The following is a 16,056-nucleotide window of genomic DNA, read 5'->3' as shown; positions in this document are numbered from 1 at the left end:
GAAAGATTGGTCCATAGAGGTCTATGGGAGTGGCGTAACTCTGATATTAGATGGCTCTGCCCATGCCCATGTGAAGACGTCCACGCCGCTCCACGCTCTTTCTCTATTCCTACCCTGTGTTCGACATGGCTGTAGGCAAGAACAAGAGGCTGACCAAAGGAGGCAAAAAGGGGGCTAAGAAGAAGATTGTTGATCCCTTTTCCAAGAAGGACTGGTATGATGTTAAAGCCCCGGCCATGTTCAACATCCGTAACCTGGGCAAGACGTTGGTGTCCAGGACGCAGGGAACAAGTACGTGGCGTGCATGCTACCTAGTGACATATGCAGAAATGTGCAGAGGGGGGACGTGATGACAATTTCGGTCCCATATGAACCACTGATTAATCATTGGTTGAACAATGATTTCATCCTGATTTTCTTTCATCAGTCCCTAACCCCACTTCTTGTGTCCCACTATTGGACTGGACCTGCACTACCCCACAAGAACACACACACACACACACACACACACACACACACACACACACACACACACACACACACACACACACACACACACACACACACAGCTTACTGCACCATGACACTGCACCTTACCTGCACTTCCTCAGTCCTTGAACAAGACGTCAGTACAACTTGCTGCTTACAATGCTGCTACTCCAAATGTACTATTTTTATAACTATTATTATTAGGCCTATGTTACTATTGCTACTGTCACTTATGGTCTATTATTGTAATGTCTACATTCTATATTTATCTTCTCTTCTGTCTACATGTTCAATGTTGAATGTTAAATGTTTATTTGTACTGTAGGCCTATTTATTATTGATCACTTATTGTTACCAGTCCATCACTGTTACCTGACCTGTCTTCCATTTTATGTCAGTCTGTAAAATGTCAGTCTTGTGTATGTCTTCTCATATGGTATAGAGAGAAAACGTAATTTCATTTTCCTTGTATGACTTGTGCATATGAAGATAGTGACAATAAAAGCTGACTGACTTCTCCCTCTCTCATGAACAGGAATCGCCTCCGATGGCCTGAAGGGGCGTGTCTTCGAAGTGAGCCTGGCTGACCTGCAGAATGACGAGGTTGCTTTCCGTAAATTTAAACTTGTCACTGAAGATGTGCAGGGCAAAAACTGCCTTACCAACTTCCATGGCATGGACTTAACCCGTGACAAAATGTGCTCCATGGTCAAGAAGTGGCAGACTATGATTGAGGCACACGTGGATGTGAAGACCACCGATGGGTATCTGCTGCGCCTGTTCTGTGTCGGTTTCACCAAGAAGCGCACCAACCAGATCAGGAAGACCTCTTATGCCCAGCACCAGCAGGTCCGCCAGATCCGTAAGAAGATGATGGAGATTATGACCCGCGAGGTGCAGACCAACGACTTGAAGGAGGTTGTCAACAAGTTGATTCCTGACAGTGTTGGCAAGGACATCGAGAAGGCGTGCCAGTCCATCTACCCTCTGCACGACGTGTACGTGAGGAAGGTGAAGATGCTGAAGAAGCCTAAACTTGATTTGGGCAAACTCATGGAGATGCATGGAGATGGTGGTTCCAGCAGTACCGCAGCCAAACCCACTGCTGAGGGAGACACTGGGGTAAAGGTGGAGCGTGCTGATGGATATGAGCCCCCTGTGCAGGAGTCTGTCTGAGCGCAGGATACTGTACTTTCAACTAAAATAAATGTTAACTTAAAGCCATTGGAAATAAACCGCACCTTCTCAATCCCAATCACATCCAGAGTAATCACCGTTATTTCTCTGTTTTGTTCCCAACAAAAACAAAATGTGTTCATAGTTCATACTATATTTAATGTTTTATATTGTTGTCTGGCCTGACCCATCAGATATACTACTCAAGTCAAACCAAGTAAAGTAGCCAAAGGGAACACAAAATCCAAAAGACATCAGAAATATTTATTTTCAACCATGTGTGTCCTGCACATAATTTAATAACCATTCAAACCATTGCAAGTTGAAGTCCTGCTCTGCCTAAAGATAATAAAATAGTTTGACCTAAAAATGTATTTAAAAACCCTGACAACAAGTGCTTAAGATCAGTGCATAAAAGTCCCTGACAAATAAGTCTGACAATCATTCCCAACACCTTGCAGGGCTATCTCCCAGCAGTTGCAAGACAGTCACACTGACCACCGTCACAAGAGATGCATTTCAGAGCTGAGGCCCTGTAGGCCTTCCACACGGTGGGGTCTTGGAGACACACAGTCCCTCCACCTCTCCTCTCCTCTGCCTTGTTGCGGTTAATGTCCCCAACGCAGACCCAGCCGCCTGCTTTTCCCGAGGCAGCTGCGGTGCTAACAGCCCACTTGGAGTGGTCGTCTGTGGAGGAGAACTCGAAGCTCTGCCCGGGGCCAATCTCCTGGATGTTCAGAACCTTCCAGCCTTGCGTGCAGTCAGAGGTCAGAACCCCGGTGGAGCGCTGCCAGAACTGGACCAGAAGGTCCGACTGAAGGGCAGGAGCCACCCAGGAGTGGTAGAGGTCTGGAGGAAAGAATAAGTGAATTAATGATTTTATTTGAAAATATATGTTTTTATTTAGCATTAAATACATGACTTTTTTCACATAAATGACACAACATACATTATTGAGAAGAGAGAGCCCACTGATGAACCAGGTAAAATGAGTACTACGTAGATTGATAATAGAGGGAGCACAGACAACTGAGAGTAAAACTGATAAACATCAGAACATTTCCTGTTCAGCGGCGAAAGTGAACTTAATGGCCAATTCCACCATGCACAAGGGGAATCCTCGTAACTGCAAATGTGTATTTTTTACATTACAGACTTCTTCAGTGCACTGGGTGAAATCAAATATACACCTGCTAAATATACCCCAACTAGGAGCCGTTTGGGAATTTCCATGTCTCTGTCATTTCAAGGCCCTTTTCACAGTTTCTGTTCCTACACTGCAACAATATACAACTGAAATAGGCATGCTCTTAAGCTTAAATATACCTACTTTCTACTACCTGTGGTAATTATTAACATTTGCAAATGTTACTACAGTAGTGCATAGCATGCCATTCTTCTTGTAATAAGCATTTTATATTTCTTCATTCTTTATTTCTTGACGGTGTTACTGCTGCTGCACTCCACTCATTTGTCTGCAGTAAAAAAAATAGAAAGCCTCATTTAGGGATCCCAAAAGTGTGGATGCAAATGCACCACTGCATCCCCCTTTCCGCCACCTATGGCTTCATGACTTGTAACAATAATTATAATAAGAATAATAAAAATTCTCTATGCAAGGTGCAACCTCTTGAAAAACCCTTACCATTTGCAAATGTTGCTCCCTTGGCAAAATTGACAAAGGTGGTCCCACCCAGTGATGTGAGCTCCACACTGCGATTGGTTATTTTGGTAACCTGGTGTACGAGACTGACGTTTCCTCTCTCCCCCTGTCCCTGGTTGTGTTTGCACAGCTTGGCCATGGACTGCACTGACGGGGCGAGGGAATCGGGAATATGGCAGCCATATACATGGGGCTGATTGATCTGTAGCTGCTCACCTGAGATAGAAAACAGAGAGAGAGAGAGAGCGCAAAGCTCCCAGTTTCATGCATGTTATGCTTTTTAAATGAAAGATGATACAGCAATATACAGTTCAAAACAAAACTGCTACATCCATTGAAGGGAATTTCTTTATGCATAATGCTAGACTTTTCATACAGTATCTACTCTGGTAATTTTTCTAGTCCGTATCCCGAAGATTGAAATGGCTTCTTTTACCATCAACTAGTTGTGCAATGTTATTCTGCCCAGCATGTCTAACCCATTCATTCAGTAAATGACATTGTACTGTATACCGGCAGAATCATACCTTACCTATAGTCTGAAAGTGATCCAGGGGGTAGGTGACACAGATGAAGTTCTGCCCATTTACAACGCCCGTGTCTGGGTATGAGAATACTCCGGCGTCCTGGGGTGGTGGGAAGTGTGGCGTGCTGTGAACCAACCAATACCCTTGCTTCTTGTCAAAAACCACAACTCCTGGGGAAAGAGGAAATAACAATAGATTCTCTCTCTTGAAATGCTGCACTGTCACATGAGGACATGAAATATGGAACCAAAACAACAACAAAAACAGCATATGAAACTGGCAAGGAATGACTAAATGTGTGACTTTGTAGCCCATTTCAAGGTTAAGCCAATACTAATGCAACCAGGGCTCAAAAGTTACTTTTTTCGTCACCATCCAAAATGGCTAGTATAGATGGTATTCTAACAAGCCAAATACACATTTATTAATAATGGGTCAAAGTGGCTAGTAAGTAGGGCTGGGCGATATGGAAAAAAAAACTATACCAAGATATGGATTACTTTATTATTATTACATTACATTACATTACATGACACTTTCGTTTTATTCAAAGCGGCTTACAGTTATTATTTTTCAGGGTATTGGTTACAGTCCCTGGAGCAATGTGGGGTTAGGTGCCTTGCTCAAGGGCACTTCAGCCATTGATGGAGATGTAGGGAGAGGTCAGGGGGGATTCGAACCTGCAACCCCTAGATTGAAAGACCAACTCTCTAACCACTACGCCACGGCTGCCCCAGATATATCACGATAACGATATACAGTGAGTCCAATATGTATTTGATCCCTTGCTGATTTTGTTGGTTTGCCTACTAACAAAGACATGATCAGTCAATACATTTTATGATAATATGTATTCTAATATGGAGAGACAGAATATCAAAAAGAAAATCCAGAAATTTACTTGAGAGAATATATATTAATTTATTTCTATTTCACTGAGCAAAATAAGTATTTGATCCCCTGCCAACTGATAAAAGTTCTGGGCCCACAGACCAGATGGGCACTTCCGATCAACTTGTCATCTGAATTAAAGATAACCTGTACATACTAACATGCATAAAAGACACATTGAATCAGCAGAATCAGTCCATAGTATGAGTGAATCAATCGCACTCCAACTTCACCAGGATGGAAAAGACCAAAGAGCGGTCAAAGGATATCAGGGACAAGATTTTAGACCTGAACAAAGATTAAATGGGCTACAAAGCCACAAGAAAGAGACTTTGTATTAAGGACCCAACTGTTGATGCATTTCCTCCAAAATGTAAGGAATACAAAATGACCATCCATCAGCCTGTCTAGGGTTTTATACAAGATTTGACCCTTTGTAGGGATTCGATAATCATGAGAACAGACAGAAACCACCTAGACCTGTACGGGATGAACTAGGCAATGATATCAAAGCTACTGGGACCAAAATCACTGAGAAAACTATGGGTAGCACTTAAAGCCACAGATGATTAAAATCCTGTAGTGCACACATGGTATCTCTACTTCAGAAGGAACTTGTGCAGTCCCACCTGAGGTTTGCCAGCGAACATCAGACTGGTTTAGGATATGATAAGGAGGTGCTGTAGTCAGATGAAACCAAAATCAAGCTGTTCGGCATTAACACAATTCAATGTGTTTTGAGAAAGGGAACTGCTGTCTATGATCCCAAGAACACCCTCCTCACCATCATGCATGAAAGTGGTATCATTATGGTTTGAGGGTGTTTGTCTGACCAAGGCACAGGACAACTTCACATCGTCAATGAATGGATGGAGGGAGACATGTAATGTACAATCCTGAGTGCAAACGTCCTTCCCTCCACCACTACACTGAAGGGTGGGCCATTTTTGGATCTCCCAACATGACAATAATACACAACATACAGTCAAAGCAACGAAGGAGTGGCTCAATAAGAAGCATATTAAAGTCATGAAGTGGCCTAGACCGTCTCCAAATATTAACCCTATAGTAATTCTATGGAGAGAACTGAACCTCCCATTTGCCAAGCTACAGCCACAAACTATTAGAGATAATCTGCGAAGAAAAATGGGCAAAAATATTTTCTACTATATGCACAAACATTATCATCAACTAAAAGAAGCATCTGACCTCAGTGCTAGACAACTAGGATTTGCCACAAAGCACTTTATCTTCTTTTGCTAGAGGGGTCAAATACTTATTTGCCTAAATTAAATACAAATAAATTAAAATATATTATTTTAAGTTATTCTCTGGAATTTCTTTTTGATATTCTGTCTCTCCATGTTTGAATACATATTATCATACATTTATAGACTGATCATGTCTTTATTAGTGGGCAAACCGGCAAAATCAGCAAGGGATCAAATACATATTGGACTCACTGTATATCACGATGTAGCACAATTACATAAGTTGTCAGTTATTCTCTTTATTTACTCTTTATTTTTTCATGTCGCAAAACTACCTTTCTTTAAAATGGATCACGATATACACTTTTATATCACGATATATATCGTCATATTGCCCAGCCCTACTAGTAAGTTTTCTTTTTTTACCAGCCAAACTGTTTTTTCACCACCATTTGTCCGGTTGGCTGACTTTAGAGACCTGAATGCATGTCTCTATAATCCTTTTTCCATCCGATATAAAGTCGCTTTAAAATAATGCGCATTAAAAAGTTGATGCGACACAAGTGATGGAAAAGCGGTTAAGTCGCTTCAACGCCAGCTTTGTCGACCTCATTTATATCGCTCTAAAAAGGTGGATTGGCTAGAGATAAGTCGACATAAAATTGATGGAAAAGCGTTAAAGCGACGTAGGAAGTTCGTACATGCGCAGTGCTGTTATTATATGCGCGAGAATTTGAAAGCTAAGTTTGGTCGAGAAAAGGCAGGCGTCAAGGAATGGGGCTGGGGGAAAACGCTGTTTTGATTTTTTCGAAGAAATGGACTAGCTAGCTACTGGGTGCCAGGCCGGTCGTGGTTGCGAGGTCCTCTGCTGTTGACAGCACCGGTGAGTGGATTAATTGTTGTTGATGTAGGCTAGTGTTAACCTGGCTACTTTATCCGAAGGGGAACTTGCTACTGTAAACTTGCTAATAGATAGCCCTCCTCAGGTGTCACATAAAAGACTCCAGGTAGTACAGCTGTTTACATAAATGTCTTCTAGGTCTACTTTGTAATCTTCCCCCCTCGTATATCGCTCGCACAAGTAATGATATGTTTGTATCAAACAGGACACGATACTCAGACAGACAAAGCGCAGTAGCTAAGTAAACAGAAACTGACTTTTGCTAATGAAGCTATGGATCTGATAAACGATTTCTCACTGTTTACATTGTTCGTCTGGCTCTGTACAAATAGTTCCCCCTGATGACCAATTTGGTGTGGAAGACGAGAAAGAGGATGAAGGGGATGATGAGGAAGAAGAGGGTGCCGGTAAGTCAGGATCATCATGCTTTTGAATGTCATGTTATTCATGCTAATATTGTGTATCACAAAAGTGAGTAGCCTACACATTTCTCTGTTTTTTTTTTTTTTAACAATTCAACATCTGACCAAAGTGAGTACTCCGGCACCCCTATGCGAAAATGCCCAGAAAGAGTCAGGTGCAGGACAATAAAAGTATTAATCCAGTGAAATAGTCCCGTGAAGTGAATAAAATCTGCAACACTGCTTCTCTTTTGTTAAATTTAGATGTACAAGAATGGTTTGATGTCAAAATCTTCAATAAGACCATTGGGGGACATCATGTTTAAATAGTACATATGCAAAAGGTCTCCTGCTGGAGTAACCTTTTGCCTCGGTCACTGCCTCTAGGTGACTTGTCTGACACTGACACTATGCCCTGCACTTCTTTCATCACTGGTACTCATAGTGCTGGTAGGCCTTCTGCTTGTCAAGGATGCACTTTGCCTGATTAAGACCTGAGGGTCGAAAAGTTACGCTCTCACTATTCAATTTAACAGAAGACAAGTAGTGTTTAGGACTTTATTCACTTTAACTTACCTGTATTGTAAGCATCCAAATGTTGGCAGCATTCATGTCAAACCATGTCAGTACCAGTACCATGCCTCACTAGAGGCAAAACACACTGTTGTCTTCAAACTACTCACTTGGGTACTGTCACACGTACTTGACACCATCTAAAACAAAATTGTTTATCTTGGGCTTATCAGTCCACAAGAAATGGTCCAAAGCACTGTGACACTGAACCAAATCATACCTCACTGAAGACCTTTCTATGCATTTTCAAATAGGGGTGTACTCACTTTTCTCTTGTCAGAGGTTGAGGTGTCATTTTGATAAACAGCTTCAAAATATTCTTAACACTGATATCCATTAAATCATTGGAACTGAATATGTTCACGCTTACTTCAGGCTAATATGTTCAAGCTTAGTTGACACCCTTTAACTTGGATTAAAAAAACCTCTAGTGTAATACCATGTCTCGGATAACTTAATTAAATGTGTTTGTATTTTATGTGTTTCCTCATGTAATAGAAGACTACAGTGGACAAGTGACCATGGAGGATTCAGAGCCCCCAGGCCCCACCCCAGCTGCAGCAGGAGGTAGTCGCCTGTTTCGCAGGCCACTGAAGAAAAAGTCTGTACTAGCTGCATAGAGTCAGCAGCTGTCGGACTTACTGAAAAGGCAAGAGGCAGGAGGAGGAAGATGGAGAGATGCTAACTTCTCTGAGAACGTCCGTCAAGCGCCAGTTTGGAGCATCAGAATAACCCGCCCATTGCCTCTTCAAGCAGCCAAGTGGGCTTACCATTTAATGTTATTTAATATTTAATACTAATTATGAATATTTATTAAATGCATTTTTGTGAAAAATGCCCATGTTTGTTTGTTTTTAATATACATATTCACTTGATGTGAATTCTGTGGTCTTTCACAAATGCATGTGACGCATCAGGTGACGCATCAGGGTATCTCTTATTGCCGCTGCCTCAGTGTCCTCCTCAGCTGACTCGGGATCTTCTCCTCTGCTTCATAATGTTAAATTCAACTCTTCAAGTGTTAATTCAACAGTACACTAACACTAAAATGAGTGGGACCATATGCTCTAAGCAGTGTTGACTTGAGACTGCAAATGTTACCATGTGATAGGCATACAACCTCAGCCAAAATAAAAAATCACCTGTCATGTAGGATGTTCATTCAGTTGATGTTAGCTAGTCCTTTTCAGACAGGACAGGTACAGGGGTTGGCCATGGAGGGCGGGGAGGTGTTGCTCTCACGGGTCTAGGCCTGCTGTAGTATGATGGCCTGTATGCTGCTCTGTGTCTGTCTGACTAGGCAGTTTTGGGTCGGGTCTGTGATTCATCATTTTTCTTTAAAAAAAAATTAATAAATAAATAAAAAACCCTAAAATCACTGAATGAACATCCTCCACGACAGGTGATTCCATACTTTTTTTGCCAGGGGCTGTTTGTAAAATTGCAATTGTTTTGTAGTGCCTAAAGCTAACTTAAAAAGTGCTATTGCCACCCGTTTCCCAAACGACATCTCTGCTCTCCCTGCTCGCAGGGTCAGGCCTCATATGTGGCTCTACAAGCACACATAGCCTCTCTCGAAACAGATGTTTGCTAACTCGAAAATCTGTCATAAACTGACGCTCCGTAGGCTATGTTGGCACGTCCATCTCCCACCACAAACAGCACCTGGTGCTGCCAGGTTAGCGATCTGCGAGTACTAGTGAAAAGCACATCTAGGCTATGCGAGTCGCCTTCTCCGGACTGTCATCCTTTTCCTGATCACAATTATTGCGGATAGTATATTAATTATTAATAACACGACACGTAGACTGTCCATCTTGTTTTGTCGGTCAAGGCTATATTCTCACGCGCGATAAAGTCTATTTTTCTTTTGACACAAACATTCTAAAAGAGCGACGCAGTGGATGGAAAACGACCAAGCGCGACAGAAATATGTGGATTAGCGAGAGGCATTGTGACGTAGCTTCAATGCGCTTCAAGTACTTTTTTGATGGAAAACGGTTCTGGTGCGACTTTTGTCGCTTTAAATAAAATCGACACAAGGTACAAGTCGCTTCAGAATTGGATGGAAAAAGGATTAATGTTTACCTTTAGTGTGACCCCCACTCCTTCCCACATTCCCAGTTCTTCGTGCCTCGAAAGTTGATGTAGGTGGCTGGTCATTGTACAGTATGTAGCCCACTTCAGTGCTCTATGAAGATTGGAGCCATGATTAGGTGCATGATTAGGGAATAGCCTACTACATGATGCTGATGATGTTTCATGTGTGGCTGACCTGGTACAATTGCCCAACTGTCCTTCCCAAGGCCCCAGCACTGTCATTCACCAGCACTCTACCGTCCGCCCACCCCTCGGTGGCTTTGTCCATGAAAAGGTACTTCAACCCATCAAAACGGGATTCATGGTGTGGTAGTTTGTAGAGATAATACCTGCAACACATTCATTAGTAAGTAGCCTGTAACGCATGAGGAAGTTTTGTGTTATTGGTGAAACATGACTGTTTTTTGTTGAATTATTGCAAGAATAGGCTCATACCAGTCCACAGCTTTCCCTAAGTCATCATAGCAACTAATGGGCTCTGCACTTCCCTCTGGTACTTGGTAGAGGATCAGCAGGGCAAGACAAATCACATGCATGGTCCACTGAGGAAGTAGGCCTAATGCAATGAAAAAATACAACACATCTTCAGGAGATATTTTTTACTTAAAAACTCTTGGTGCCTGCTATAGATAGCCTAGCAGTTTGTTGATGTAGCCTATAGGCCAACCTAAAAAGATTGCTGATTGTGAATCGAAAACATTTACGGTAATAAGTTGTGACAGAAAGTATATGCGAACAGTATTTCCAATAATGTATCAGTTCGAAACAACTGAACAAACTATTAGGAACCCAAGCAAGCACACAGTGATTTGAGAAGCAGCTCAAGTCCTGCAGTCACACACGGTGAGTGTGATCAGCACAGCATCACTCACCTACCCAGAGTTGGACCTCCCTTTGACTACCTGGTGACACTTGAAAAGTAAAACTCCACTCGATGTGCACAGAAGCCACGTAAAAGTTTCAAATTGTACGACTAAACGCCCTTCCAGTCAGCTGGCTTCAGCCGACACTGCGAAAGTTCTCCCATCTGTTTTTGAAGCTGGGTGACGTCTTCCTCTATTGTTATCATGTGACCAGGCCATTCACGTGTTGTTACAATGTTACAACCCTAGATGTCATTGTAGAGACAATGTTACTCGCAGCGTCACTTCACACTTTATTTTCACACTGTTAATCTCCATATATTACTAATTAAACAATCGGGAGGCCAGTGCAAGACATTTGTTTATTTGAAGTTATTGCAAGATTATGGATATCTGATATGGATCATTTGATTATGATTTCTGATGCATTTATTTTATGTATAACCAGTATAAACACAGAAAAGTGTAAGTCAATTGCTATTTGGTGCAATGTTGGAGAAATGTGGTTGTTGCTGGTATATCAGAGAATATCTGTTATAAGAGTAACATGTATCCTGAAGCATTTCAATATGTTTGAAATGAGAAATACCATCACACGACACATCCTTAAGCATATAAATAGAGTACTGTCCAGTGTTTGGTATTCACAAAAGGCATATCATATCAAACAACTAATTGTTTTAGTAGATTTGTGCGTTGTGACACTCACTTCCAAGAGAGAGCTTTAATAGCTGAACAATAAATAAAGCGAGGCAAACAGGAAGAAATATATAATGTGCGTTCTAATATGCGACCTTGCGTCCTCCACTTGGGCTTGTGGCCTCACGTTTTGCAGATGCCCCGCCTCCGTGGAGAACATAATTAAGTTTCCCTGCTGTCAGCCTAGCCACAACAATTTTTGGGGCACTATTCTTCATTTACCGTCCTGTTTGAAAATGAGAAAATGACTTTACAGCTGAGCTTTTGCGAGATATTGAAATAAAATGCAGATGTCAGTGATGTCATCACGACGTATTACTTCCTGGTACGAGGTCACAAGCACAAGTGGAGGACGCAAGGTTGCATATTGGAACGCACACATTAACTCTCTGGTGGCTTTAAAAATCTATATAAACAATAGGAGAACACTGCAGGACTGTAGCATGGAAGACACAACATCTCTGCTACAATATTTCGGCATCAGGCACGCCTCTCATCTATAGCTTGGCCTAGAAAGGCTGCAAAGAGCGATTGGTGCAGCGGATGACTGACGCTCTTGAGGTTGGGGGCCTCCAAGGGCCCCAAATTAGCCATGAAGGGAGGTTCGCAATAGCAACTCAGATGTGGATATTTCAACTTTATTAAGAAAGGTGCAAGACCAACAAGACTAACTACTCTTCAGGTGTCTAAATGTTAGTCTTGTGGCTTTCTGAACAAAATTCAAATATCCACGTATGGGATGCTCTGGTGATCCTCCTTTCATTACTTGAACTTGAAGTCCTTCCTGACGATGCACCACACTGTGAGGTACAGGATGGCCCAGGGGAGGATATGCTGCTTTTTCTACAGCTTCCTTTAGCAGTCCGGGGCACGATGGGGGCAGGGCGATGGGTATACAGTACAAAGATGGCTTCTAGGGTGAGGGGGGTAGAGGAATGTCTTTTATATAATAAAGGGCCAGTGCAGATCAGCCTTTAGCTCCTTGTTCCTCTTCCTGCTCCTCGTCCTTCACCTGAGTACAGAATGGTAGAAAAAAACCCATTATAGATGAGAAATACATCACTGAAACAGTAATCATTTTCAATTGGTAGTAATGGTAATGAACCACACCTCTGTAAATTGCTCTACTATGTCAATTGCAATGGAAACACATGAGATATTTAAAAACAAGACAGTCAGACAGTTTTTAATGTATTGGTCAAAACAGTCAAAGCAACCAAAACATTAAGCATCTCCTTGACAGGCGATATATCTGTATTGAGAGTGAGACACTTTGTGGTGGAAACCTTACTATCCCAATCAGGACGGCAAAGAGCAATCACAATAATGAGTAACTCGTTTTCAGTGAATGAAACTGTCGAAAATAAGCAATACGTGGCCACTGGAGCGCACCTGTTCCACGCTCTCCACCTCAGGAACGTAGAACTGCAGCATGTTCTGGATGCCGCTCTTGAGGGTGACTATGGAGCTGGGGCAGCTGGTGCAGGAGCCCTGGAGCTTCAGCTTCACGATGCCATCTTCAAAACCTCTATACAGGACGTCGCCGCCATCCTCCTGCACTGTGGGCCTGTGGTGAGGGGCAAAGAGGGACAAACAGAGTGCGTTTTAATATGCGACCTTGCCTCCTCCACTTGCCTCCTCCACTTGCTTCTCGTCATGATGACATCACTGACAACAGCATTATATTTCAATATCTTGCAAAAGCTCAATTGTAGAGTCTTTTGCTCATTTGCAATTGGGATGGTGAATGAAAAACAGTCCCTCAAAAGTTGTTGTGGCTAGGCTGACAGCTGGGAAACTTTATCGTTTTCTCCACGAAGGAGGGGCCAGGAGGCGGGACGAGGAGACAAGCACAAGTGGAGGAGGCAAGGTCGCATATTAACACACACTCACAGACTTGGCTTGACCTTTCCTGTAACTGTTGTTGAGACGCCTCCTTCATTTAACAGCAGGGTCCACCAGAGACTGGGACTTGTAAAGTCACCACAGCAGACTCCAGGCATAGGAGGCAGACGTGCGGCTACGCCACTAGCTCAGTCGACGGCATATCTCTATACGTAATACTTTAGGATGGAGGTTTACAAACGTTCTACTCAAACTCGGCTAGATGGTATCTGTTACAAGAGTATAAAGCAATACATTGTTGTACACATGTAATGATGAACATGTTTCAATTTTTCAATGCTTCAATAGCCGTAGCAGAGATCTTTGATCCCTGCAATATTGTTTTACATCAGGGGTGGGGAACCTCTGTCTCCAGAGCCTTTTTGCGGCCCTTGAGGCCATCTTATCCTGCCACTGATGTTATTTTAAAGTTGTGCAGTTTTACATAAAATATGACATGTTGTTTAAAGAAATGTTAGAAATTGCATGTGTAATATAATCAAGTTTTATTTTCAGGGGATCTGGTGAAGGTGGGATCTCTTGCAAAGGTGGCCATCTTCAATGTAGGTCTTAAGTCCAGGGGAAAATCCTGGTTTGTGTTCATAGTACTGCCCTTGGAGGACCTTATAAAATTTGAAGCGGCCCCTCGAATGAAAACGGTTCCCCTGCCCTGTTGTACATGGTCAGATTCATGCTTGCTTCAACTGATCTGTTGTCAACATACCTGATACGAGTGTCCAAAAGTTCCTTTATCATAGCAACCACCTCGTCATCATCATCTGAAGGAGCTGTTAAAGCAGGGTCATGACACGCAACAGCTCAGTGACAATTGTTGTTTATATTTTTTATATGCAATATATTCAATGCATCCTTTATTTAAAGGGTAACTTCTGCCAATTTCGACATGCAGTTGTAATGTTCACACACTAGCCTGGACTAGTCAGTACGTGAGATTTTTTTTTCTTTTTTTCCCCGATATCCTGGTCATTGTAATGGGGCAGGCGTTTGTTTACATTTCAAAAAAACATCTTCATTTATTCCCAATAACATCCAAAAGGTTATGCAACATCAGCAGACAACTAGCGAACAGCGATACCTGGTAATATTTGGAGTAGGCCTATGTTAAGAAAGTTTTTAATGTAAACAAAGTCTGCCCCCATTAGAATAGCTCAGATCTCGGAAAGGGCTGAGTCAAAAAATGCAGCATCACCGGGTACTAACAAGTCAAGGGTAGCGTGAGCAATTCAAGAGCATATTGACATTGGCAGAAGTTATCATATAATGTCTATATTCAGGAATATTGGCGAAAAACCAAATGTCTTTCAAACCTGTGTCCGCTTGTTGTGTTGCCTCCTCATTTAGGACTGGAAGTCCAGTGGTAAAGAAGTCCATGATTGTAGCAAAGACATCCGGCTTAATAACCTTCCACTCCATGGTCTCATCAGCCTATCATATAAGTGAGTAACAGTTGTACAGTTATAGTTATGAAACGTGATAGTTGTACAAAGTTCATAGCATGGTTATTGGCATGAAAGCTGAGTGATTTTGTACAGTTCTTACCCTGGTTATCGTGATGAAATCTGGGCCCAGGAAAACACTTTTGACGCCATCAATTCTGAACAAATGCCTGCAATATGTTGAAACTCAAGTCAGATCAATAAATGAAATCTCAATGCACATCCCTTGTATGGGAGTACAGTGTGCTGTTAAGCCACACAAACCAGTCAGGTAGAATGTGTAAATGAGCCAAAAGTCAGAAGCACCTGGCCAAGGGAGAACAGTACGCATCACGAGGCCCAGCAAAATCCATTGTCCCGGTCTCCAGCACCACTCGCCCTGGCAGGAACTTCAGACTGTTTGGGTTTGGTGTGTCTTGGGTCTGTATGAACATGTTTCTCGCTGAGGGAAAGGCAGAGTTGGGAGAAAATCAGTTCAGCCAATCAGATAAATGTGTTTTTATGTTATTAAAGATATTAGACTGTGACAGAAGGGGAAGAATTTCTTCACCAAGTAAATTGCTGGCAGGTGATGGCTGAAGCAGTCTCCTTGTGACTGGCGTTTTGAGTAAGGGTCTGTCAAGTACAGTCGCATAACTGCGGATAGCGAGCCTGGAAAACAAAACACAAGGTCTTCGGATGAGCTTACTTGTTAAGACTGAACGATGGGCATTAAGGAGCTGGTGCACTGGCCTGCAGTTTACTTGCATAGCTTGTTTTGGTACCAAAGTCAAGTCTTCGAGGTTGTTGACATACATGTGTCATATAGGTCATTGACAGGATTGCAAGCACTGAAAAAGTACTGCAAAAGTAGCATTTAACACAGGGAACAATGCCATTAATTAACCGGATGCCAAACTTGGCAGATCTGCGTCAGACCTTGCATAAAAGCTTACACTGGCAGGATTATGGAACACCCACAGGGGCACCGTTACACAAAGTGACACACAACAGCTGATTAATAAACAAAACACAGTCTATAAGTATAAGAGGCACAACATAGAGGTGTCCAACTGTCAGACAATAAACCCATGTACTCACTGTCTCGGTATTAATGCAGAAATGTTCCACAACCTCCCAACACGACTGTAGGATGCCATGTTTACAGGGATATTTCCTCGTTCAGAATTTACAACGCTTGTCGCTTTCAATATGTGACCTATACTGCCACCTTTCAGTCTG

At 42.3% G+C, this 16,056-nt stretch overlaps 3 protein-coding genes across 4 annotated transcripts; 1 reads left to right on the top strand and 2 right to left on the bottom strand.

Annotated features, from left to right (window-relative positions):
* The first annotated feature begins 60 nt into the window (after window positions 1-60).
* On the top strand, window positions 61-1,749 carry LOC134445995 (small ribosomal subunit protein eS1-like). The gene is made up of 2 exons (XM_063195195.1): window positions 61-291; window positions 1,025-1,749. The coding sequence occupies exons 1-2, from the start codon at window positions 126-128 to the stop codon at window positions 1,663-1,665; spliced, it is 807 nt and encodes a 268-aa protein (XP_063051265.1). The 5' UTR covers window positions 61-125; the 3' UTR covers window positions 1,666-1,749.
* Window positions 1,750-1,908: 159 nt separating this feature from the next.
* On the bottom strand, window positions 1,909-10,964 carry LOC134445994 (deoxyribonuclease-2-alpha-like). 2 transcript variants are annotated; one of them, XM_063195193.1, is made up of 7 exons: window positions 10,805-10,964; window positions 10,368-10,488; window positions 10,108-10,261; window positions 9,921-10,023; window positions 3,861-4,025; window positions 3,311-3,544; window positions 1,909-2,514 (listed from the first exon to the last, which is right to left on the bottom strand). In XM_063195193.1, exons 2-7 carry the CDS (start codon window positions 10,466-10,468, stop codon window positions 2,129-2,131), a joined length of 1,143 nt encoding a protein of 380 aa, XP_063051263.1. In that variant the 5' UTR covers window positions 10,469-10,488; window positions 10,805-10,964; the 3' UTR covers window positions 1,909-2,128. The 2 variants fall into 2 exon arrangements, with proteins under 2 accessions (XP_063051263.1, XP_063051264.1); XM_063195194.1 differs by having other exon boundaries at window positions 10,809-10,964.
* A 180-nt stretch (window positions 10,965-11,144) lies between these two features.
* On the bottom strand, window positions 11,145-15,996 carry nfu1 (NFU1 iron-sulfur cluster scaffold homolog (S. cerevisiae)). The gene is made up of 8 exons (XM_063195197.1): window positions 15,916-15,996; window positions 15,386-15,486; window positions 15,142-15,277; window positions 14,939-15,005; window positions 14,707-14,824; window positions 14,103-14,166; window positions 12,887-13,061; window positions 11,145-12,506 (listed from the first exon to the last, which is right to left on the bottom strand). Exons 1-8 carry the CDS (start codon window positions 15,972-15,974, stop codon window positions 12,462-12,464), a joined length of 765 nt encoding a protein of 254 aa, XP_063051267.1. The 5' UTR covers window positions 15,975-15,996; the 3' UTR covers window positions 11,145-12,461.
* Between the last annotated feature and the right edge of the window lie 60 nt (window positions 15,997-16,056).

The sequence above is a fragment of the Engraulis encrasicolus genome, chromosome 3 (genome assembly GCF_034702125.1).
Source record: "Engraulis encrasicolus isolate BLACKSEA-1 chromosome 3, IST_EnEncr_1.0, whole genome shotgun sequence".
NCBI lineage: Eukaryota > Metazoa > Chordata > Actinopteri > Clupeiformes > Engraulidae > Engraulis > Engraulis encrasicolus.
Note: the sequence above shows the minus strand (reverse complement) of the source record. Positions and strands in the feature narration are given on the sequence as shown.